The sequence below is a fragment of the Pseudorca crassidens genome, chromosome 15, assembly GCF_039906515.1.
Source record: "Pseudorca crassidens isolate mPseCra1 chromosome 15, mPseCra1.hap1, whole genome shotgun sequence".
Lineage (NCBI taxonomy): Eukaryota > Metazoa > Chordata > Mammalia > Artiodactyla > Delphinidae > Pseudorca > Pseudorca crassidens.
Window position 1 is genome coordinate 62,716,528 of NC_090310.1, and position 20,169 is coordinate 62,736,696.

General features: G+C 39.1%; 1 protein-coding gene across 3 annotated transcripts in view; it reads left to right on the forward strand.

The window, feature by feature from the left end:
- Positions 1-16,506, forward strand: part of TPX2 (TPX2 microtubule nucleation factor) — a 60,742-nt gene extending 44,236 nt beyond the window's left edge. For 2 of the 3 annotated variants that reach the window (XM_067707772.1, XM_067707773.1), the window contains exons 13-18: positions 4,727-4,822; positions 5,839-6,015; positions 6,448-6,594; positions 11,056-11,167; positions 11,817-12,004; positions 13,406-16,506. In XM_067707772.1, the coding sequence (XP_067563873.1) occupies positions 4,727-4,822; positions 5,839-6,015; positions 6,448-6,594; positions 11,056-11,167; positions 11,817-12,004; positions 13,406-13,516 (831 nt within the window). In that variant the 3' untranslated portion in view covers positions 13,517-16,506. The remainder of the gene's footprint in view (positions 1-4,726; positions 4,823-5,838; positions 6,016-6,447; positions 6,595-11,055; positions 11,168-11,816; positions 12,005-13,405) is intronic. The other variant, XM_067707774.1, reaches the window with a different exon arrangement.
- Positions 16,507-20,169: the final 3,663 nt, after the last annotated feature.

Genomic DNA, 20,169 nt, shown 5'->3' on the forward strand with positions numbered 1-20,169 from the left:
GCGTTTCCAAAATGTGTCATCTGTCCACCCACAATGCCCACTTCTAACCATGTATCACCTCTTTAGAGATACTTTCCCTCAGCTTCCTTTCAGAGTTTCCCCCATTATCCTTCAGCTCCACATTCTGTTGGGTTTCTTCAGAGCACTTGTGAAAATCAGGAAATACTTGATTTGTTACTTTTTCATTGTCTCTTTCCTCCACTAGAATGTGAACTCACTGATAGCAGGGACCATGTATATCTGTACTGTTCACTCCTGTTTCCCCAGCACCTAAGCATCACAGCATGGGCATTGCTATATTGGATAACTGCATGAGCAGCAGTACAAGCTGAAGTGCACCAGCCTGTGTTAGACACTGGGAAATGGAATGGAATTAGGCACAGCCTCTGTCCTCAAAGCTTTCACAGTCTGGGAGAACAGATTGACATGTAAACAAATAAGGACAGTAATGCTAATCAACATATGTTCATTGAACAATTACTACTTCTTGTAGGTGCTGTGGAGAATGCAAAGGAATGCAATTGGCAATGTCGCTGCCCTCAAGGAGCTTATAACTAAAAAACCTTAAAATAATAAAACAAGAAGCCTTCTCTGTCTCTAGAAACCCAATGTCTTTTTCTTTATTTCCGATTGAGCCCCCTATTGGCTTTGATTGCAGTGGAGATGGGGTGTGGATAAATAGTTGCTGCAAGGTTGATTTTCATAAATCACCTTTCCTTCTCCCCCAAGTAATTATGAGGATTGATCCTACTCGTAAATATCTCTTTCATGGCTTACTTATTAGAGATTTCTTTTAAAATGCACATCTCTCTGTTGGGAGGATGCAGAGAGAGGGGAAAAATAGGAAAAGTGGCATTATTTTAAAACTGAGTCCTCAGATATTTATTTCAATTACTATATTTTATGAAAGGAAAAAAACCAAGGACTAAAAGGCTATCTCATGTTATACAGGTTGTACAGACTGGAATCAGAGCCGGGCTAAAACAGACCTCTTGACTCCTTGCTCAGTGTACTTCCTATTACCGCGTATCCTTGACTGTGTTCGAGCTACAGGCTGGTGTCCACAGGTGTCCAGGATGTTGTAGAACAACAGATTTTTGTTGTCGTTTTCTGGCAAGCATTATTTGGAAACCCATTTCATAGACTTTTGTCATTCTGATTACAAGTTCTGCTGTATTAAATTTTACTATACTAGTGATTCTGGTTTTCTTTAGAAAATGTATGAGAACTTTCACAGCAGAATGAGCATTCCCTTTACAGTGGTCACCTTGAGAGTTTATTAATTCTTTCCAAAGATTGATATCATAGAAAGCATTTTGGAAAAGCCACTGGTCTTGGATCCTGTGGCACAGTGTTTTGGATCTCTTCAACGATGGCAAGTCTTCATATTTTAAAGATTAATTTGCTCTTAGGGGCTGGTCTAAAGTCATTGGGAACTAAAACTTCTGAGTAGTCTAAAATAATAGAGCTGGAAACAGTTTTGCTTAATTAAAAGTAAAGATTGAGCAATTGCCTTGCATGGCCCTAAAACTGGCTTTGAAGGCCACTCCAAGAAAGATACTCCAAACATGTTTGGAGCAGTTGCAGCATTGTTGGGATTAAGAAGTCTCCCAGGGTATAAATTAGAGTCCAAGAGTCTTCAAGTCCAAGGTATAAATTCTGTTATTCATGCTTACTGTATTCATTCAACAAACATTTCCTGAATGCCTTATGCTTGCCAAGGTCTGTGTTAGGTATTAGGGGTTGATGGAATAACAGTCCCCACTCTCAAAGCACTCATAGGTTAGCAGGAGGAGATGAATACCTAAATAAACAAGTGCAATGAAGTTTCATATGTACCATGATAGACTATATACAGGGGAGAGTGGGGTCAGTAGGTCTGGAGGAGTGGAGTGATCTATTGAAGGGTTTTATCAGAGAGGCGATGCTTTAGTGGAGGCTTGAGAAGAAGGGTTAGATGCTTCCAAGCAGCCAGAGCATTTCTGAGAGAGCATAAGCAAAGGTATTGCATTGTGATGAGAACTTGTGTTAAATTTTGGTAGCTGTTAGTAGTTCATTGTGGATGGAGGGTGATGCCTAAAGAGGGGCAAGAGATATGCCTGGAAAGTCAGGCAGGGTTCCAAATTATGAAACACCTTGTACTTCATGCCAAGGAATATGTTATACTTTTGTAGGTAGGCAGTAGGAGCCATTAAAGAATTTTAAGTTAGGAAGTAACATCAAATCTTCTGACTGTATAAGAAGATGGACTGGTGGAATGAGAGAAGCTGAAGGACTGTTAGAAGGCTAGTGGAATGGTACAGGCAATAGATGATGTGGCCTGTGTCATGACAGTGAAGAGTTAGAGAGGAAGCAGAATAGAGAGCTGATGGGGCCAGCATATGGATGTGGGTATAAGAAATAAGGAGTTACTGAGGATGTCTCAAGGTTGTTTTGATTTTTTTTTCTTTGCGGTACGCGGGCCTCTCACTGTTGGGGCCTCTCCCTGTGCGGAGCACAGGCTCCAGACACGCAGGCTCAGCAGCCATGGCTCACGGGCCCAGCCGCTCCGCAGCATGTGGGATCCTCCCGGACCGGGGCACGAACCCACGTACCCCGCATCGGCAGGCAGACCCCCAACTACTGCGCCACCAGGAAAGCCCGATTTTTTAAAACTGATCTGGTCATACACTTCGTGCAGGACGGTAGCCCTAGAGATACCATTTTGCAGTTAGGGTTAATTGCCAGATTCATGATAGTGTAAACTCTATGAGAGTTAGAATTATGTTAGTTTTGAATGATGTGCATAGTATGGTATACATAATTCAGTCTGAAAAGATTTGAGATGTTGGCAGTGTTTTGGAATCACAAAGGGGGAAAAAATCTTTGGAGAAGTTGAATGTATTAGAATTAAGGAATATAGAAATTAAATTCCTCTTTTAATCTACCCTCAAAGATATGTGAGAGTTAACAGCTTGGTGTTCTTTCCATATTTTATTTTCTATGCTTAGATTAATTATATATACATTTTATTTTATTTTTTTAGTATATGCGCAAGTATCTTTTAAAAATTTAATTCAATTCAGTTAATTTATTTAAATAAATTTTTTTGGAGTATAGTTGATTTACAGTGTTGTGTTAGTTTCAGGTGTACAGCAAAGTGATTCTGTTATACATATACATAGATTCATTCTTTTTCAGATTCTTTTCCTATATAGGTTATTAACAGAATATTTAGAGTTCTCTGTGCTATACAGTAGGTCCTTGTTGATTATTGATGTTATATATAGTAGTGTGTGTGTGTTAATCCCCAGCTCCTAATTTATCCCTGTCCCCACCACCCTTTGATAATCATAAGTTTGTTTTCAAGATCTGTGAGTCTGTTTTGTAAATAAGTTCGTTTATATCATTTAAAAAAAATTAGATCCCACATATAAGTGATATCATATATTTGTTTTTCTTAAAAGACATCTTAAAAACACACAGAAATAATATTTAATAATAGTATTTTTTGTTTCAGCAACTTGTCCCTCCCCCCTCAACATTATGAATACTGTTCTGTCAGTAATAAAGATTTATTTTCTTCTTTTTGATGACTATAGTATTCTATTGTGTGGATGTACCACAATTTTTTAAAATTATTTTTTATTGGAGTATAGTTGATTTACAGTGTTGTGTTAGTTTCTGCTATACAGCAAAGAGAATCAGTTATACATATAGCCACTCTTTTTTTAGATTCTTTTCCCATATAGGTCATTACAGAGTATTGAGTAGAGTTCCCTGTGCTATACAGTAGATTCTTATTAGTCATGTACCACAATTAGTTATGTACCACAATTTAAGAAAGGATTTAGCCAGTTCTTTTTTGATAGGTAATAGGGTTATTTGCAATTTTTTTATTCATTTAAATTTAAAAATGCTGTATTGAAATATACCTAAAAACTAAACTAGAGATCAAATACTAGAGATGTAATATTGGGTGAAAGAGTATGACCATTTAAAGATTTAGTAGCTAATTCCTAAAGTTTGTACCAATTTGTGCTATGTACCTTACCCAACTGTATAGGAGTGCCCATTTCTCTTCACCTGTCAACACTGGTATTAACCAGTCTTTTAATTATTACTCAGTCTTGTAGGTGAAAAATACTTTATTTTACTTTATATTTTTAAAAATTATTGCGATTGAGCCTCTTGTATATCTTTGTAAACTGCTTGTTCTTTGTCCAGTTATTTGGCAAAAGGAAATTAAGCTAACCCTTGCCCCGTACTTTTTTCCATTTGCCTTTTGAGGTTAATATTTTAAAATATAAGTTCTTATTTTAGAGATGTATGTGGAATAGGTTTAAGAGAATGGACAGTATCTATTCTTTTCCTAGATAACATTTGGAAGTCCTTTTTGATTTTGTTTTTAAGGGATTGGGGTATAAAATGGGAGAGAAACAATAAAATATTGACAGTTTATTTTGTAGTGTTTTTCATAAATACCAAAAAAGATTTTGATGAATCCTATTTTTGTTGAATATGCAACTCAAACTATGTTTTTGTTATTTGCTGTTCTTCTGTCATGTTAATCCACCTTTGGAGCATTAATACATACCAGTCTTAGTTGGATAAGTTAACAACATACTGAAATAACTAGCTTTTTTTGATTCCTGATATGTGAACTTCTAAGAAAGGGATTGATCTCATCACACAGCCTAGTAGAGATTGTTCTAGGATATCTAATTGAGTTGCTTACTCCTTCCAGGGTGTTCCTGAAAAGAAAGTACTTCCAATCACTGTCCCCAAGTCACCGGCCTTTGCTCTGAAGAACAGAATCAGAATGCCCACCAGAGAAGATGAGGTGATTCCCTGGGATGGGGGTTTCTACTCCTTCTACATAATCAATCTAAGCATTATTCTTTCTTAAACTTAGTGGAATACAAAGGCCATCACTCTTGTCTGGAGTTGTCTTAACAATGGGTATGAATGATCATCTGTTTTTGCTCTTCCAAGAACAAAGTAGTTAGTAAGGGTATGAATCTTTTGGCTTTCAGTGGTAACTGGTTGTAACTTATTGGAGCTATGTTTGTTTCTGTTGCATTGGAAATCACCCTGTTGTAATGTGGATCAAAAGTTCCCAAGACCTATACTCTATTTTGCCCCAACTATTGTCACCATTCAGTGAGGGACTTTTAAAATTCATACTAAGCAGTTACATCCACCCTGTCCTTAACTATCTCCATTAATCCAAGGGTTGCAAAGGTGACTGTGTGGTGATGGTTCATGAAGTTGGAATATATAAACTGTCATTGATCAGGCTAGTTTCTTGTTACATCCCCCATTTTATCTATAAATATCCAGAGTTAGGATAATTTTACAGCAGATCTCAGGCATAAGCCTTTTTATAGGTTCATTTGAAACTAAAATACACAGTAATCTTATGTTACCAGCTTGAATCCAATCAACTTACTTGGTCCTATTCTGGGTTTGGCAACTGGGAATACTCCCAGTCACATGTTTTAGTGGAGTCTGAAGTCTGGGTCAAAGAAGAGGCCAAGGTATATGCTTGGTTAGTACTTTTCTTCTGTTCTTCATTTTATTCAAACTGATCTCATTTAGTTTTTACAACCTTCCTGTGAAAAATTTTAGATCCTTTAAGAGTAATTATGTTAGTTTATCAAATGCTTTCACACTGGTTTCACCCCTGAGAGTTGGTAGATACTCCTCTTTGATAGAAAAGGAAGCTAAGACACCTGAGAGGTTGAGTGACTTGCCTTAATTAATGACTTCTCTCATATAATGTCTTCTGACTCCACATTCAGAGGAGGTGAGAGAGAGCGAGGAATCTTGTTTCTAAACTGCATTTTTTTTCTTTAGGAAGAGGAGGAGCCAGTAGTGATAAGAGCTCAACCTGTGCCATATTTTGGAATGCCTTTTAAGCCCCAAATCCCAGTGGGGAGAACTGTGGAAATATGCCCTTTCTCTTTTGATTCTCGAGACAAAGAACGTCAGTTACAGAAGGAGAAGAAAATAAAAGAACTGCAGAAAGGGGAGGTAGGTGTTTCCATTTCTCCAAGTAGCATAGTACTATTCTTTGATCCCTCAAAGGTAATCTTTTATGTTGCACTTTTAACTATAAATCACTGACTTCCTTTGATCCCTCTAAGAGCCTTATGAAGTATAAATAGGGCAAGTAATTTAAAGTGCCATTAAATTACTTGCCCTATTTATACTTCATAAGGCTATTTAAGTGCCATTCTGGCACAGGGAGCTTAAGTGACTTGCCCATGATCATGCTGCTGGTCATTGGCAATATTGGGAGGAAAACCTTGATTTCCTTTTGAACCCAATGCTCTTTCTGCTACACCAAGCTGCTTTGAAAACTGGCCTTTCCTATTTTTTAGATTCATCCAAATATTCTGGAGTAGTTGTTGCTTTCTGGCTAGAAAGACCTTATTTTAAATCTTACATTTTCTTTTCTATTAGGTGCCCAAATTCAAGGCGCTTCCTTTGCCTCATTTTGACACCATTAACCTGCCGGAGAAGAAGGTGAAGAATACAACCCAGGTTGAGCCTTTCTGCTTTGAGACTGACAGAAGAGGTGCTCTGAAGGCACAGACTTGGAAGCACCAGGTGGGGCTGGGGAGAGCAGCTAAAATGTGAATTGTTTGATTGTTGATTTGTTACAATAGGTAGACCCACTACACTGAACTTCTGGGAACTAACATACTGGATTATTTTAGGGGCTGTCACTGTAATCAGGGGTCAGCAAACTTTTTCTATAAAAAAGTTTGCTATGTGTTATTTTAGGCTGTGCAGGTGGTCTCTGTCACATGTTCTCTCTGTATGTGTGTTTCAACCCTTTAAAAATATAAAAACCATTTTTAGCTCAAGGGCTATACAAAACGAGGTTGCAAACTGGATTTGGCTTGCGGCGTAAGTTTGCTGATCTCTGCTGTAAGTGATCACCTGGGGAATGTGAGAACTGTTAGGCTTTTTTTGTGTCAGGAGATTCTTAAAGATCTCATCTATTCCATTTATTAGACTTGTTCATTAAATGTTCACTCCTTTCTGCTGGTGCTTTGATAAGAAACTGAGAGGTGAGAATAGATTCTTAATATGGTATGTTGTTTTTGCAACATAGTGTGCTATTTGCTCTTTATAGATGACAGGTGATTTAAAACAGTCAATTGGTTGTTGGCTGGTTTAATTGGATCTAATTCTGCCCTGTCTGGAAAATAATCTCCTGAATCCCTAAATTTGTCAGTATTGATATTGTCTCTTATTCTGGACTCTGTCCAAAAGGGGCTCTGGCCTAATCTTTGTTTGTAGAAAGTCATCCCTCTTGAAGCTCAAGAGATATGATTGCTTAAGTAACTAAATGTAGGCTCCCTGTTGGTACTGTTCTCTAGGAGAACTTAGGACAGTTGCTTTGGAAGCAGTAGTGAATCTCTCGTTCAAGGACCATGACATAGAATGTCTGTATATTTTCCATCACAAAAAGATTTTTTAAAGTTTTTCAGTCATACATAAAAGTAGAATAGTATAATGAACTTCCATGAACTGTCACCTGGTTTTCTAGGGATCAAAACATGGAAAATCTTATTTCATCTCACTTCTACCTACTCATGTCTATACTGGATACTTCTGCCTATACAAGATTACTTTGAAGCAAATCCTAGGTGTCATCTCATTTCATCCAAAACTACTTCAGTGTGTAACTTTAAAATATAAGGATTAAAAGAATTTCATAACCACAATACTATTATCACACTTAAAAAGATTAACAGTAATTCCTTAATAGTGACAAATAGTCAGCATTCATATATCCCCTAATCTCTCATTTTTTAAACAGTTAAATTGTTCAAATCAGGATCCAGAAAAGGTCCACATTTTATATTTGTTTGATAAATCTCTAAATCTCTTTTAATCTAAAGGCTGCTCTACTTGCATTTTATATGTTGAATAAACTGGTTTGATTTTCCTATAGGTTTTTTTATATGAATAATATGACCATTTATTTTAAAAGTATATGTGTTTACATGTATATGATATGAAAGGGGTTATACACTAAAATGTTAATAATAGTTATTTATGGTGGGGTTATAGGTGACCTTATAGAATTTCATTTTTAATTTTCATCCATTTTTTTTTGAATTTTATTTTTTTATACAGCAGGTGCTTATTAGTTATACATTTTGTACATATTAGTGTATACATGTCAGTCTCAATCTCCCAGTGCATCACACCACCACCACCACCACCCCCCGCCACCACTTTCCCCCCTTGGTGTCCATACGTTTGTTTTCTATATCTGTGTCTCTCTTTCTGCCCTGCAAACCGGTTCATCTGTACCATTTTTCTAGGTTGCACATATATGTGTTAATATACGATATTTGTTTTTCTCTTTCTGACTTAGTTCACTCTGTATGGCAGTCTCTAGATCCATCCATGTCTCTACAAATGACCCAGTTTTGTTCCTTTTTATGGCTGAGTAATATTCCATCGTAAACATGTACCACATCTTCTTTATCCATTCGTCTGTTGATGGGCATTTAGGTTGCTTCCTTGACCTGGCTATTGTAAACAGGGCTGCAATGAACATTGGGGTGCATGTGTCTTTTTGAATTGTGGTTTTCTTTGGGTATATGCCCAGGAGTGGGATTGCTGGGTCATATGGTAATTCTATTTTTAGTTTTTTAAGGAACCTCCATACTGTTCTCCATAGTGGCTGTATCAATTTACATCCCCACCAGCAGTGCAAGAGGGTTCCCTCTTCAAAAAAAAAAAAAAAAAAAAGAGGGTTCCCTTTTCTCCACACCCTCTCCAGCATTTGTTGTTTGTAGATTTTCTTTTGATGTCCATTCTAACTGGTGTGAGGTGATACCTCATTGTAGTTTTGATTTGCATTTCTCTAATAATTAGTAATGTTGGGCAGCTTTTCATGTGCTTCTTGGCCACCTGTATGTCTTCTTTGGAGAAATGTCTATTTAGGTCTTCTGGCCATTTTTGGATTGGGTTGTTTGTTTTTTTAATATTGAGCTGCATGAGCTGTTTATATATTTTGGAGATTAATCCTTTCTCCATTTGCAAATATTTTCTCCCATTCTGAGGGTTGTCTTTTCGTCTTGTTTGTAGTTTCCTTTGCTTTGCAAAAGCTTTTAAGTTTCATCAGATCCCATTTGTTTATTTTTGTTTTTATTTCCATTATTCTAGGAGGTGGATCAAAAAAGATCTTGCTGTGATTTATGTCAAAGAGTGTTCTTCCTATGTTTTCCTCTAAGAGTTTTATAGTGTCCGGTCTTACAGTTAGGTCCCTAATCCATTATGAGTTTATTTTTGTGTATGGTATTAGGGAGTGTTCTAATTCCATTCTTTTACATGTAGCTGTCCAGTTTTCCTAGCACCACTTATTGAAGAGACTGTCTTTTCTCCATTGTATATCCTTGCCTCCTTTGTCATAGATTAGTTGACCATAGGTGCGTGGGTTTATCTCTGGGCTTTCTATCCTGTTCCATTGATCTATATTTCTGTTTTGGTGCCAGTACCATATTGTCTTTTTTTTTTTTTTTTTGCGGTACGCGGGCCTCTCACTGTTTTGGCCTCTCCCATTGCGGAGCACAGGCTCCGGACACACAGGCTCAGTGGCCATGGCTCATGGGCCCATTCGCTCTGCGGCATGTGGGATCTTCCCGGACCAGGGCACGAACCCGCATCCCCTGCGTCGGCAGGCGGACTCTCAACCACTGCGCTACCAGGGAAGCCCCACATTGTCTTGATTACTGTAGCTTTGTAGTATAGTGTGAAGTCAGGGAGTCTGATTCCTCCAGCTCTGTTTTTTTTTTTTTTTTTTTTTTTTGTGCAGTACACAAGCCTCTCACTGTTGTGGAGCACAGGCTCCGGACACGCAGGCTCAGCGGCCATGGCTCATGGGCCCAGCCGCTCCGCGGCATGTGGGATCTTCCCAGACCGGGGCATGAACCCACGTCCCCTGCATTGGCAGGCGGACTCTCAACCACTGCGCCACCAGGGAAGCCCTCCAGCTCTGTTTTTTTTCCCTCAAGAATGCTTTGGCTGTTCGGTGTCTTTTGTGTCTCCATACAAATTTTAAGATTTTTTGTTCTAGTTCTGTACAAAATGCCATTGGTAATTTGATAGAGATTGCATTGAATCTGTAGATTGCTTTGGGTAGTAGAGTCATTTTCACAATGTTGATTCTTCCAATCCAAGAACATGGTGTATCTCTCCATCTGTTTGTATCATCTTTACATCAGTGTCTTATAGTTTCTGCATACAGGTCTTTTGTCTCCCTAGGTAGATTTATTCGTAGGTATTTTATTCTTTTTGTTGCAGTGGTAAATGGGAGTGTTTCCTTAATTTCTCTTTCAGATTTTTCATCATTAGTGTATAGGAATGCAAGAGATTTCTGTGCATCAATTTTGTATCCTGCAACTTTACCAAATTTATTGATTAGCTCTAGTAGTTTTCTGGTGGCATCTTTAGGATTCTCTATGTATAGTATCATGTTACCTGCAAACAGTGACAGTTTTACTTCTTCTTTTCCAGTCTGTATTCCTTTTATTATTTTTTTCTTCTCTGATTGCCTTGGCTAGGACTTCCAAAACTATGTTGAGTAATAGTGGCGAGAGTTTTCCTATAGGTATTACAATCTGGGTTTTGCTCATTGTATTCCCAACATGTTGATTAATATGTTCCTCTATCTCCTGTATTTCCTATAAATGAATAGTCAGATCCAGAGGCTTGACTAAATTCTGGTTAGATTCTTTTGGGGGTTGGGAGGGAGAATACTTTACCAGGTGATCACATCCAGGGGTATATTAATGTCTACTTGTTTACTTTTTGTGATGTTAAGTAGGCCTTAAAAGTATCTTCAAGGTATTTTCTAGTTCTCAGTGGGTTCAGATGTTGTTAGTCTGATCTACTTAATGTAAAAGGGATTTTAATTGAGTTTAGATTAAATCACCTGCTGTCTTTGTAGATGAAACTGTTCAGAAACATTCGAACTTGAGTCATTGAGATGGTAGTTATGGAAAGTAGTGTGGCTGCTTATCTGACAGATTTTCTTTCTCATAGCTGGAGGAAGAACTAAAACAGCAGAAAGAAGCAGCTTGCTTCAAGGCTCGTCCAAACACCGTCATCTCCCAGGAGCCCTTTGTTCCTAAGAGAGAGAAAAAATCCCTTACTGGTAGTATTTTATGTATTCTTGGGGGATTGGGGCAGAATGGTTAGACTTCCTGGGACTCAGTTGTGTCAGTACAATGCTGTGTCAACCAGAAGCATCTGCCTGTAGGCGATCTAATTTTTTCTCCCCTAGCTCTTCATTGAATCCAGCAGCTATGTTGATTTGTAGAGTGTGTTGGGGTCAGATTCATAGAACAAGCACCTGGCATTTCAACAACAATTTTACTTTCCCCACCCAGAGAGTAGCAAGTAAGTGAGGGAGAGCCAGGACTTCTTTCTGGAGTTCACCCTAAAGCAAGCCTTGGATAGAAAACATTTGATTCCTTAAGCACTGGGCAGTGTTTCAGAAAAGTGGGATTCTTTTCCTAAATCTGTCTCACAATCACTATGTAGTTTTGAGCAAGCTACTTCACCTGTGTAGGTCATGCTTTTCTCCTAATTAGATGATTTATAGGGGCCCTTCCAATGATTTATAGGGGTCCTTAAAATTTTAGGACTTTTTGTATGTGGTTTACTCCACCTTTCTCCCAACTAGGCTTCCTTAGAGGTCCACCTTTCTGTTGCCATGCATATCTATCACTTGCTGGATCTGTGGGGCTAGGTTTATGCAAGTCTTGCTTGTGCACCAATATTCTCTCTGTTTCTGTACTCAGAGGGCCTTTCTGGTTCTCTAGTTCAAGAAACTTTTCAGCTGGCCACTGAGAAGAGAGCCAAGGAGCGGCAGGAGCTGGAGAAGAGAATGGCTGAGGTGGAAGCCCAGAAAGCCCAGCAGTTGGAGGAGGCCAGGCAACAGGAGGAAGAGCAACAGAAGGAGGAGCTGGCCAGACTACGGAAAGAACTGGTAACTGGGCAGCATGAGCACTGACTAACCCATGGTTGCGTCTGTTTTGTTTTATCTGTACCTTGCCTTGTTCCAGAAAGGATCTAAGGTGGCCTCCAAGGATACATCAAAGTTGAGTGAAAATGAGAAGTCAGACAAACCAGGGGTGGTGACAAAGTTGAGGAGTGAACGAGGCTAAGGATGTATACATTGTGATCCATGGATCTGCTAAGTGATATAAACAAGCTAGTTATTTAACAAATACATTTATCTTTGATCCTGAATTCAGTCAGAATTTCTTCCAGGGGTCTAAATAAGGAGGACATCAGGTGCTATACCAGCGCACAGTGATATATTTGTAGGACTCTTTATTTAACTTTTTATTATTGCCTTAAGGCTTAAGGAAACCAATGTGTTTTACAATTAGAATACATAGGTAGGGAAGGACGTGGGAATTGTGTGACAACTATATTTTCATTTTCCTCTTAATACTTGACTCAAATTCCTTGGAGTTATAGTGCATATCAGTCCAGGTGACCTTCCATGTTAACACTAGATAATGATTTAAATATTAGTTATCCAAAAAGAAAACTTAATTCACGTTAAGGACCCTTTCACTAGGAGGGCAGCAAGCCACATTAACTGCATTAATAAGGAAGAACACAGTTTTAGATAGAATTTCATATGCTTAGTAAAAGGATGAATATAACAATATGTAAGTTGTTGAGGTTTTGTCTAAAAGTGCTAAGCCAGCAGCTGATACAGCTGTTGGTAGAGATGACTGGCCACAGGAGGGCTCTAGGGACAAACTATTAAAGGGACTAGTTTCCTGACAAAATCCAAGCTACCGTATGCTGATTGGATGTACTCACAAAACCAGCCTCAAGTGTTTTGACTTTTCTTCAGCACTTGAATCCTGCCTCTTGTGATTGTCTGTATCATAGAACTCTCTACTAATCTGGCTTGATTCAGGGTTGATTTTAGACTGTAAGAAGGATGGATGGGACCATGCCTTCTCCTGGCAACCTTTCTTGGTTATTTTATTTTATTTATTTATTTTTGTCCATGCTTTTGGTGAATATTAAGACTCAATAATCTTAAGATTGTACTCTGGCAAATTCTTAACATGTATCTTCTTTCTGCTGCAATTGAGTACAGCCCCGTCATACCCTAGTACTGAACAGTCAAACTGGAGATAGGTGCAAGCTGAGGGATCCAGCAAGACCTGAATAGAAACCTACTTGAGCTCCAGAGCTCTTGTGCTTTGCTGCTAGACTGTGTTGCCTCCCACCAACCCCCAAATTAGTGACTGGGATTTGCAAAACTATACAAAAATGTTCTCAAGAAGAGGAGCAAAAACACCCATAATTGTAGTTCTCTAACATCCTTATCAATGGTAACTTTATTTTTCTCACTCTGCAGGTACACAAGGCAAATCCAGTACGCAGGTACCAGGGTGTGGAAGTCAAGTCAAGTGACCAGCCCTTGACCGTGCCTGTATCGCCTAAGTTCTCCACTCGATTCCACTGCTAAACTCGGCTTTGAGCTGTGGACACCGTCTGGGAACTGGAGCTACTCTTCCCATTAAACCAGGAGCCTTCTTTGTCACAGGGGCATGGAGAGAACTCATTTCTCCAGGCTTTTTCCTACCCATGCCTGACAAGTGTGGACTCCAATTTCATTGAGAGCTGTTTTCCTACATTATTGTGGCTAATAATGAGACTCAACTCATGTATGTCTCAACCAGACTCCATGTAGTTATTTCCTTGGAACCATCAGTTGACCTTTAATATGGGTCTTAACTCTGACTAGAATTTAAAGTCTCTGTATCAGTACAGTGTAATTTCTGTTGCCCTTACCCCCCACCCCCCTTTTTTTCCTATTTTAATCAGAAAATAAAGATAGTTAAATACTGAGATAGGATTTAAGTCATGAATTAAATGAGGAACCATCAGTAGTATGTCAGATTCTTTCCTCTTCTCTGTGCAAAATGAATTTAGAGTTAAGGAGCCCTTCGCTACGAGGGGGGAAGCCTCATTAACTGCATGACGAGGAAGAGACTTGACTGACGGGAACCTCACAGCAGTCATCGGCTGGCCTCGGGTAGAGCTTGCTGTTCAGGCACGTTCTTCCCTTGTTGGTGCAGATGATAATAGGGGGCGCTGAGTAGTACACGTTTTAAGTCCTCCAGTGACCTAGACTGGAATAAATATGTTTGTCTTCCCTCCCTGATTTTGTTATTTGATGTTTTTAAATCTTTCCCCCTTTGGAGGTCACATCTTATTGGGGAAGTGGGTACTTTGAGAGGAGGGTCTAGGAACTTTTAAAAGCATAGGCTCTGTCCTTAAAGGAAAGAGCTTTGTGACTTTTCTGTCTTATGACAGAATATCCTTCCATATTTTGTTAACTCCCTCCTAGGAACCACTCTGGAAGCCTGTTATGCCTTCAAAACAGACTGTGCCTTCTTCTCTAAATGTGTTTTTTCTCATCTGGTAAACTCTTCTTTATAAGACTCAGCTCTAGTAAAATCTTTTTCATAAATCTTTCCTTGACCATTTGACCTCCTCAGGTAAGGTAAGATTTCCTTCTTTGTGCCTCCCAAATGTTTCTTATGTATATCTCTAGTAGAACAGTTATACCACTGAGTTACTTGTACTTGTTTACAAGCTAGTAGAGATGAAGATAACTAAAATTATGTTAGTCCTTGAAGATAAAAATTATGTTAATCATATCTGTATTTTTCATAGTTGGCACAGAATTTGCTAGGTCCATGTTATCAATAGTGTATTTTCTTTTAGACTTGATATTGTTTATGAACTCTACTCTGTACCAGTCATCTATTCCTGTACCACGAGATATAAAAGCATCCATCTTTTGCCCAGGCTAGGCCTAGGCACTATATATGATATTAGACCTATGTTATATTCCTTTTGTTTATTCATTCAGTGACCATTATGTACAAGCCATTGTAGATTTAGTGACAGGCAACAAAGCAAGATGTGATTTGCAGATCCCTGGGCCTCCTGAAGGCCCACAGAGTGATACAAAGTGCAGTTCCTTTATTCATTTCCTAGAGATATGTGGTGTACAGTTCCATAACAACTTGTGTAGTTCATTTAACAAATATTGATTCAGTACTAACTATATATACGTTGGCACTATTCTAGTCTCTGGGCATATAGCAATGAACAGAAATAGAAGACCTTGACTTCATGGAGGTTACCTTTTAGAAGGGGAGACAGACAATAAACAAGTAACTGTCCTCTTCTGTCAGGTGATAAATGTTTCTCTGACTGTGTGGAAAATAGAGTAGGATGGGGACTTGGGGGCATGTAAGATTGGAAACAGGAAGGTGAGGAGGTTCTTGATGTTGTCCAGGTAAGAGCTGATAGTGGCCTGGGCTAGGGTGGTAGAGTGGAGGTGATGAGAAATGGTTGGATTCTGAATGGATTTTGAAGCTGTAACTGACAAGACTTGCTAACAGATTGGACGTGGGGAGAGAGAGGGGGGAGGGGTAGATGAGGATGGTATTTAGATATCAGCCTCAAACAGAAATAGAGTTCTCCATCCCTTGTGCTGTGAAAAATCCAGTTCTACCCCAGTCCTCATATCTCTTGTGGATTCTCTGGATGGGGGTGGGACAACTTCCTTTTCTGAACACCTTTTGCTTTGGTTTTTCTCTGTTCATCTCTTAATCCCCTCTCTGTGTCTTTCCTCTGTAGCTTTTCTCTCTCCCATGTATCAGCAGTTCTCTAATAGTTCACTGTCATTCATATATTGCCATCTAGTATCATTTTTTCATATATTTTGTTCATTTTTTGTTTTGTTTGTTTCAGGTAGAAGAATAAATCTGGCCCTCAAGTTGAGGGTTTTAGAAAGAGTGTTACGTATTGAGAATTATGGACCTGTGGGATCCTTCCACCCCATTTGCTCCATTCTGGATTGCCCCCTCTGGACACACCCACATCAGGGTGATATTGTTTGGCAGTCTGTTACGGCAACAGAGAGGGATTATATTATTTCAGAGCAAATAGCTTTTAAAATTAAGATGCCCTTGCTTCCCAGAATTTCCCAGTTTCCTGGTGGTCTCCTCCTCAGCACAACCTGTCTAGTATTGAGCCCTTTCTTTCTGGACCACCTCACATGACCTTCATTTTTCTAGGACAGCCTCCCGTTTCCCCTGAAACTCAAACTCTGCTTTTATTTTACAGAGAAATTCAGGTTCTTTATCCCTCAGGCCTTGTCCAAGAGAGAGCTTCTCTTTCAACACTCAGAGGTCACCCTGGAATTTTCCTAAACAAAGAACATGTCCTCTAATAGGATTTACTGAATTCTACTGAGAAATCTGGCTGCCACAATCTGCTTGGCAGTTTTGCAAAACTCCTAGCACATGTGCACATTCAGATTGTTAGAATTCCCACACTTGCTGGGAAGGACTGTTTTCGGTGTTGTTTTGACTTGGTCATGATTCCCCATTGCTAACAGTTTGTGCTAATTAATACAAGATTACCTTTCACTCTTAATTTGGTTGATCATTTTGTTCTTGTGTAATTGCTTTGTTCCCGTTTTGACTGCTGTTTTATGCTTTAACAGTTCTTTTCCACAGAATTTTGTCCTTGGAAAGTGGAGCTTGAGTGGTGGACACACTGCAGTGGCAGTTGCTCCAGCATTTAATAGATAAGTCTTATACACAAACAATTGTAACACAGGATAAGATGTGACTGAGTAGCATGAGACAGACAGAAAAAGTGCTGCAGGAGGAGTTTAGAGGTTCTTGTTGGAGGTGAGATTGCAGTTCTTAAAGGTGTTTCTTTTTTTATGTAAAAATTATGAAAGTAGTATAGTCATCCCTCAGTATCCACAAGGGATTGGTTCCAGGACCCCCTGTGGATACCAAACTCCACAGATGCTCAAGTCACATTTAAAATGGTGTATTTGCATATAACCTATGCACATCCTCCCATATACCTTAAATCATCTCTAGATTACTTATAATACCTAATACAATGTAAATCGTTGTAAAGACAATGTAAATTATACATAAATAGTTGCACATGTACAGCAAATTCAAGTTTTGTTTTTTGGAACTTTCTGGACTTTTTTTTTTTTCCAAATATTTTTGATCCATGGTTGGTTGAATCTATAGATATGGAACCTGTAGATACAGAGGGCTGTACTGCCTTTTGGAAACAAAACAATACAGACTGTATAAAACAAAACACGAAAGTCTCTTACTTCCCCTACTCCCATTCCCCAGGAGTAACCCAGTATTACCAGTTGTGTATTCTTCCAGAATGTTTTTTATGTACACACACAGATTTATAGAGCATTTTTTATAACAATAAGATTATAGCATTACGCATTTGCCTTTAATTTTAATTTGTTCTTTGAAGGTTATATATCATGGCTTTCAAAATTCGAAAGCTACAAAGGGGTTTAGAGATAGTTGGTGCTGCCAGGTGTGTTCCCTTGCAGAGATGGCGTCAGCCTATATGTATTCATACCTGCTCCCTCTTATTTTTCAACAAATAGTGTCATAATTTACACTCTGTAGCTTGCTCTTTTCATATGTGTTCTCCATTGAATAATGTGGTTCAGGCACTACCTTAGGCATGTACTAGCTTTCTCCCTGGCTGAAGTATGAAGCCTCTTATGAGAATCTAGTGACATGGAGGCAGACCTGGTATGGGGTCTAGATGTCCTGGCCTAGTGACCTCAGGTCCCAAAGGCTCGAGGTCAGGTCAGCAAAGCCTGCTCTTTTAATTCCTCCTGGCTTAGCTGAGCCTTGGGGGTTCATTGGCTTGAGTATCTGGTTAAACCTGTGTATCCCCTTAGGTCACTCTTGATATGCTTCCTTTTCAGTTCCCTTCTGAATCTTGTCTGCTGGGGAAGTTCCTTATTGCTGAGAGTAGCAGTTAAAAAAGCTGTCAGCCACGAGGCTGAGCTCCTATTTCTGCACAGGCAGGCTGAGTACAGCTTGGTGGTGTGGATCCAGGTAGGAATTGGTCAACATTCTGAATCCTGAGCTGCCATCTGCCTTGCAGCCTGCTGGGGTGCTCAGTTTAGACAACATATAAAGTTTCCTGGATACGGAACAAACCCAGGCCTATGGAAAGAGCAGGAGGGTTAAAGTGTGTGGTACTTTGAGCAGTGACGAAGGCATAACCAGGGAGCTGACATGTTTGCTCCAATGCCAAGAATTCGAGGACAATTTGTTATCTAGCTTAAGCCATTGTAGTTGCTACAGAAAAGCCTGGGGACAAAAACATGCTTTTTCCTTGTTTTTGTCTTCCTGCATACCCACTCTATTTTCTAGTGCTGTAGTGAAGGTTCCTGACCTCAAAAACAGAAATGTCTGATGGTGTTTGCTCTTCTCCTCCTTACAAGAGAATATGAGGCTGGGCTGCGGTCAAAGCATGGCTCTTATGTGCTGAAGGTATCAGCTTCCTGAAAGGGCTTCACAAATGCTAACATTGTACTTGGAGAAACCATAGTTGGAGGGGCTTAGGGAAATACTAGGTTTTATCAGGAATTATTTCACCAGACTAAGCCTAACCTGAAGGCATCAACTGCCTTCTCTCTTTTTCTTAAAATTTTATTAAACAGAAGGGAAGTAAAAACCTGGCCTGCGTGATCTGCCAAAACCCATGGGACTGGTATCCCAGAACCTCACAGGCAGGTGTGTGAACGGGTTAAGAATTGTTGCCTAGCTTATTTCGGCACTGATGGTATTCTCAGGGCTTCTTTCAGGAGCATGGGTGGGAGAGGTATTTTTCAGTGGGTCAAATACTAAATAGTCAGTGGTTGTAAATTGTAATTTGAAAAGCAGTTTAGGGCAGCATTGTCAAGCTTGTGGTAAGGAACGATGAAAAATCTCTGGCCTGGCACTGACATCCTCTACTCACGGCGTACAGGCACACTCTCTTACACAGACTAAGGGACTAGAAAGTGACTTTGAATTTGCTCTATACAAAAATCTCAACAGGGTTTTGCAGTGTTTTTGTTTATAAAATTGGGATTTATTGTTAATCATATATAATTCAGAAAATACCTGGTAATAGGAGGAAGGAGAAAAAAATCTGTGGTCCCCTCACCCACCTTGAACACTGGTGTTTCTCTGTATAATATTTTCTTATATAGAACTTTAGTCTGTTTTTCTACATTGTAGGGGTTTTCTGTTTATGTATATATATTTTTTGTATTCTGCTTTTTTTTTTAACTTAGCAGAGTAGTAGCTCAAATATTTTTCCTATATTGCTGCATACTCTAAATACCAATTTTAATAGCAGCATACTGTTCCATCGTCCAGAGTTTGTTTCTCCCCATTGAAAATATTTGTTTTGCAAAGGATTTTCCTAGGCTATTTATAAGACAGATTTCTTTGTCCCCCTAATGTATTATGTCTGTCTCTAAACTTTAAGTGGTTGTTTCAAACCACTTAGTCAATATTTGTAATTAAAGTATTAAAAGAAAATATAATTCCCTCCCAAAAGCGTAGTTAATGACATCATCCTGGCATACGCATTTGCAAATTGGAAACCTCCTTTTGGCTGACATAATGTCAATGTTACTAGGATTGGTGCCCAGCGAAAAGTTTATTGGCATTTAGCAAAGCCTTTCTGGAGAGAATTCTAGTTATGTTAAAGTCTTGGAATTCTACATCTTAAGACAGGCTTACACAGTAGATTGATGTCTCAAAGCCTTCAGACCACATTTGAAAGGGAATGCCCTTTGTCTTTCTTAACTGTAGCTGAGCTGTGATGTGTCTTTTGGGCAGAGTAGAGGCAGGAAATATAATCTCCTTCCTGGCACTGGCACACGGGGTGACCTTTAGCAAGGCACTCCCCTTTTCTGGACCTCAGTTTCCACATCGTCAAAGAGGAGATTGAATTAGAAAGATAAATAAGGCTCTTTCCAGCTTGAATATTTTCAGATTCTTTTTCTAGGCAATTTGTTCTAACCACATTAGCCCTACTTTAAACAGTTATATTTTTCTATAGTCAGCTGCTCAGTCACTGCAAGAGGGTACCTCTAGTAAGCTCCCTGCTCCTAGATTTCTATTTGAACGTCAGTGAAGTATGTTGGAGACCAGTGTGCTAGCTCGTTGAGGAGGACTCTCCAAGGGTTGTTCTGGAAGCGGAAATCTAGCCCAGATCACTCCAGGGGACTAATCTCTGAATAATGTC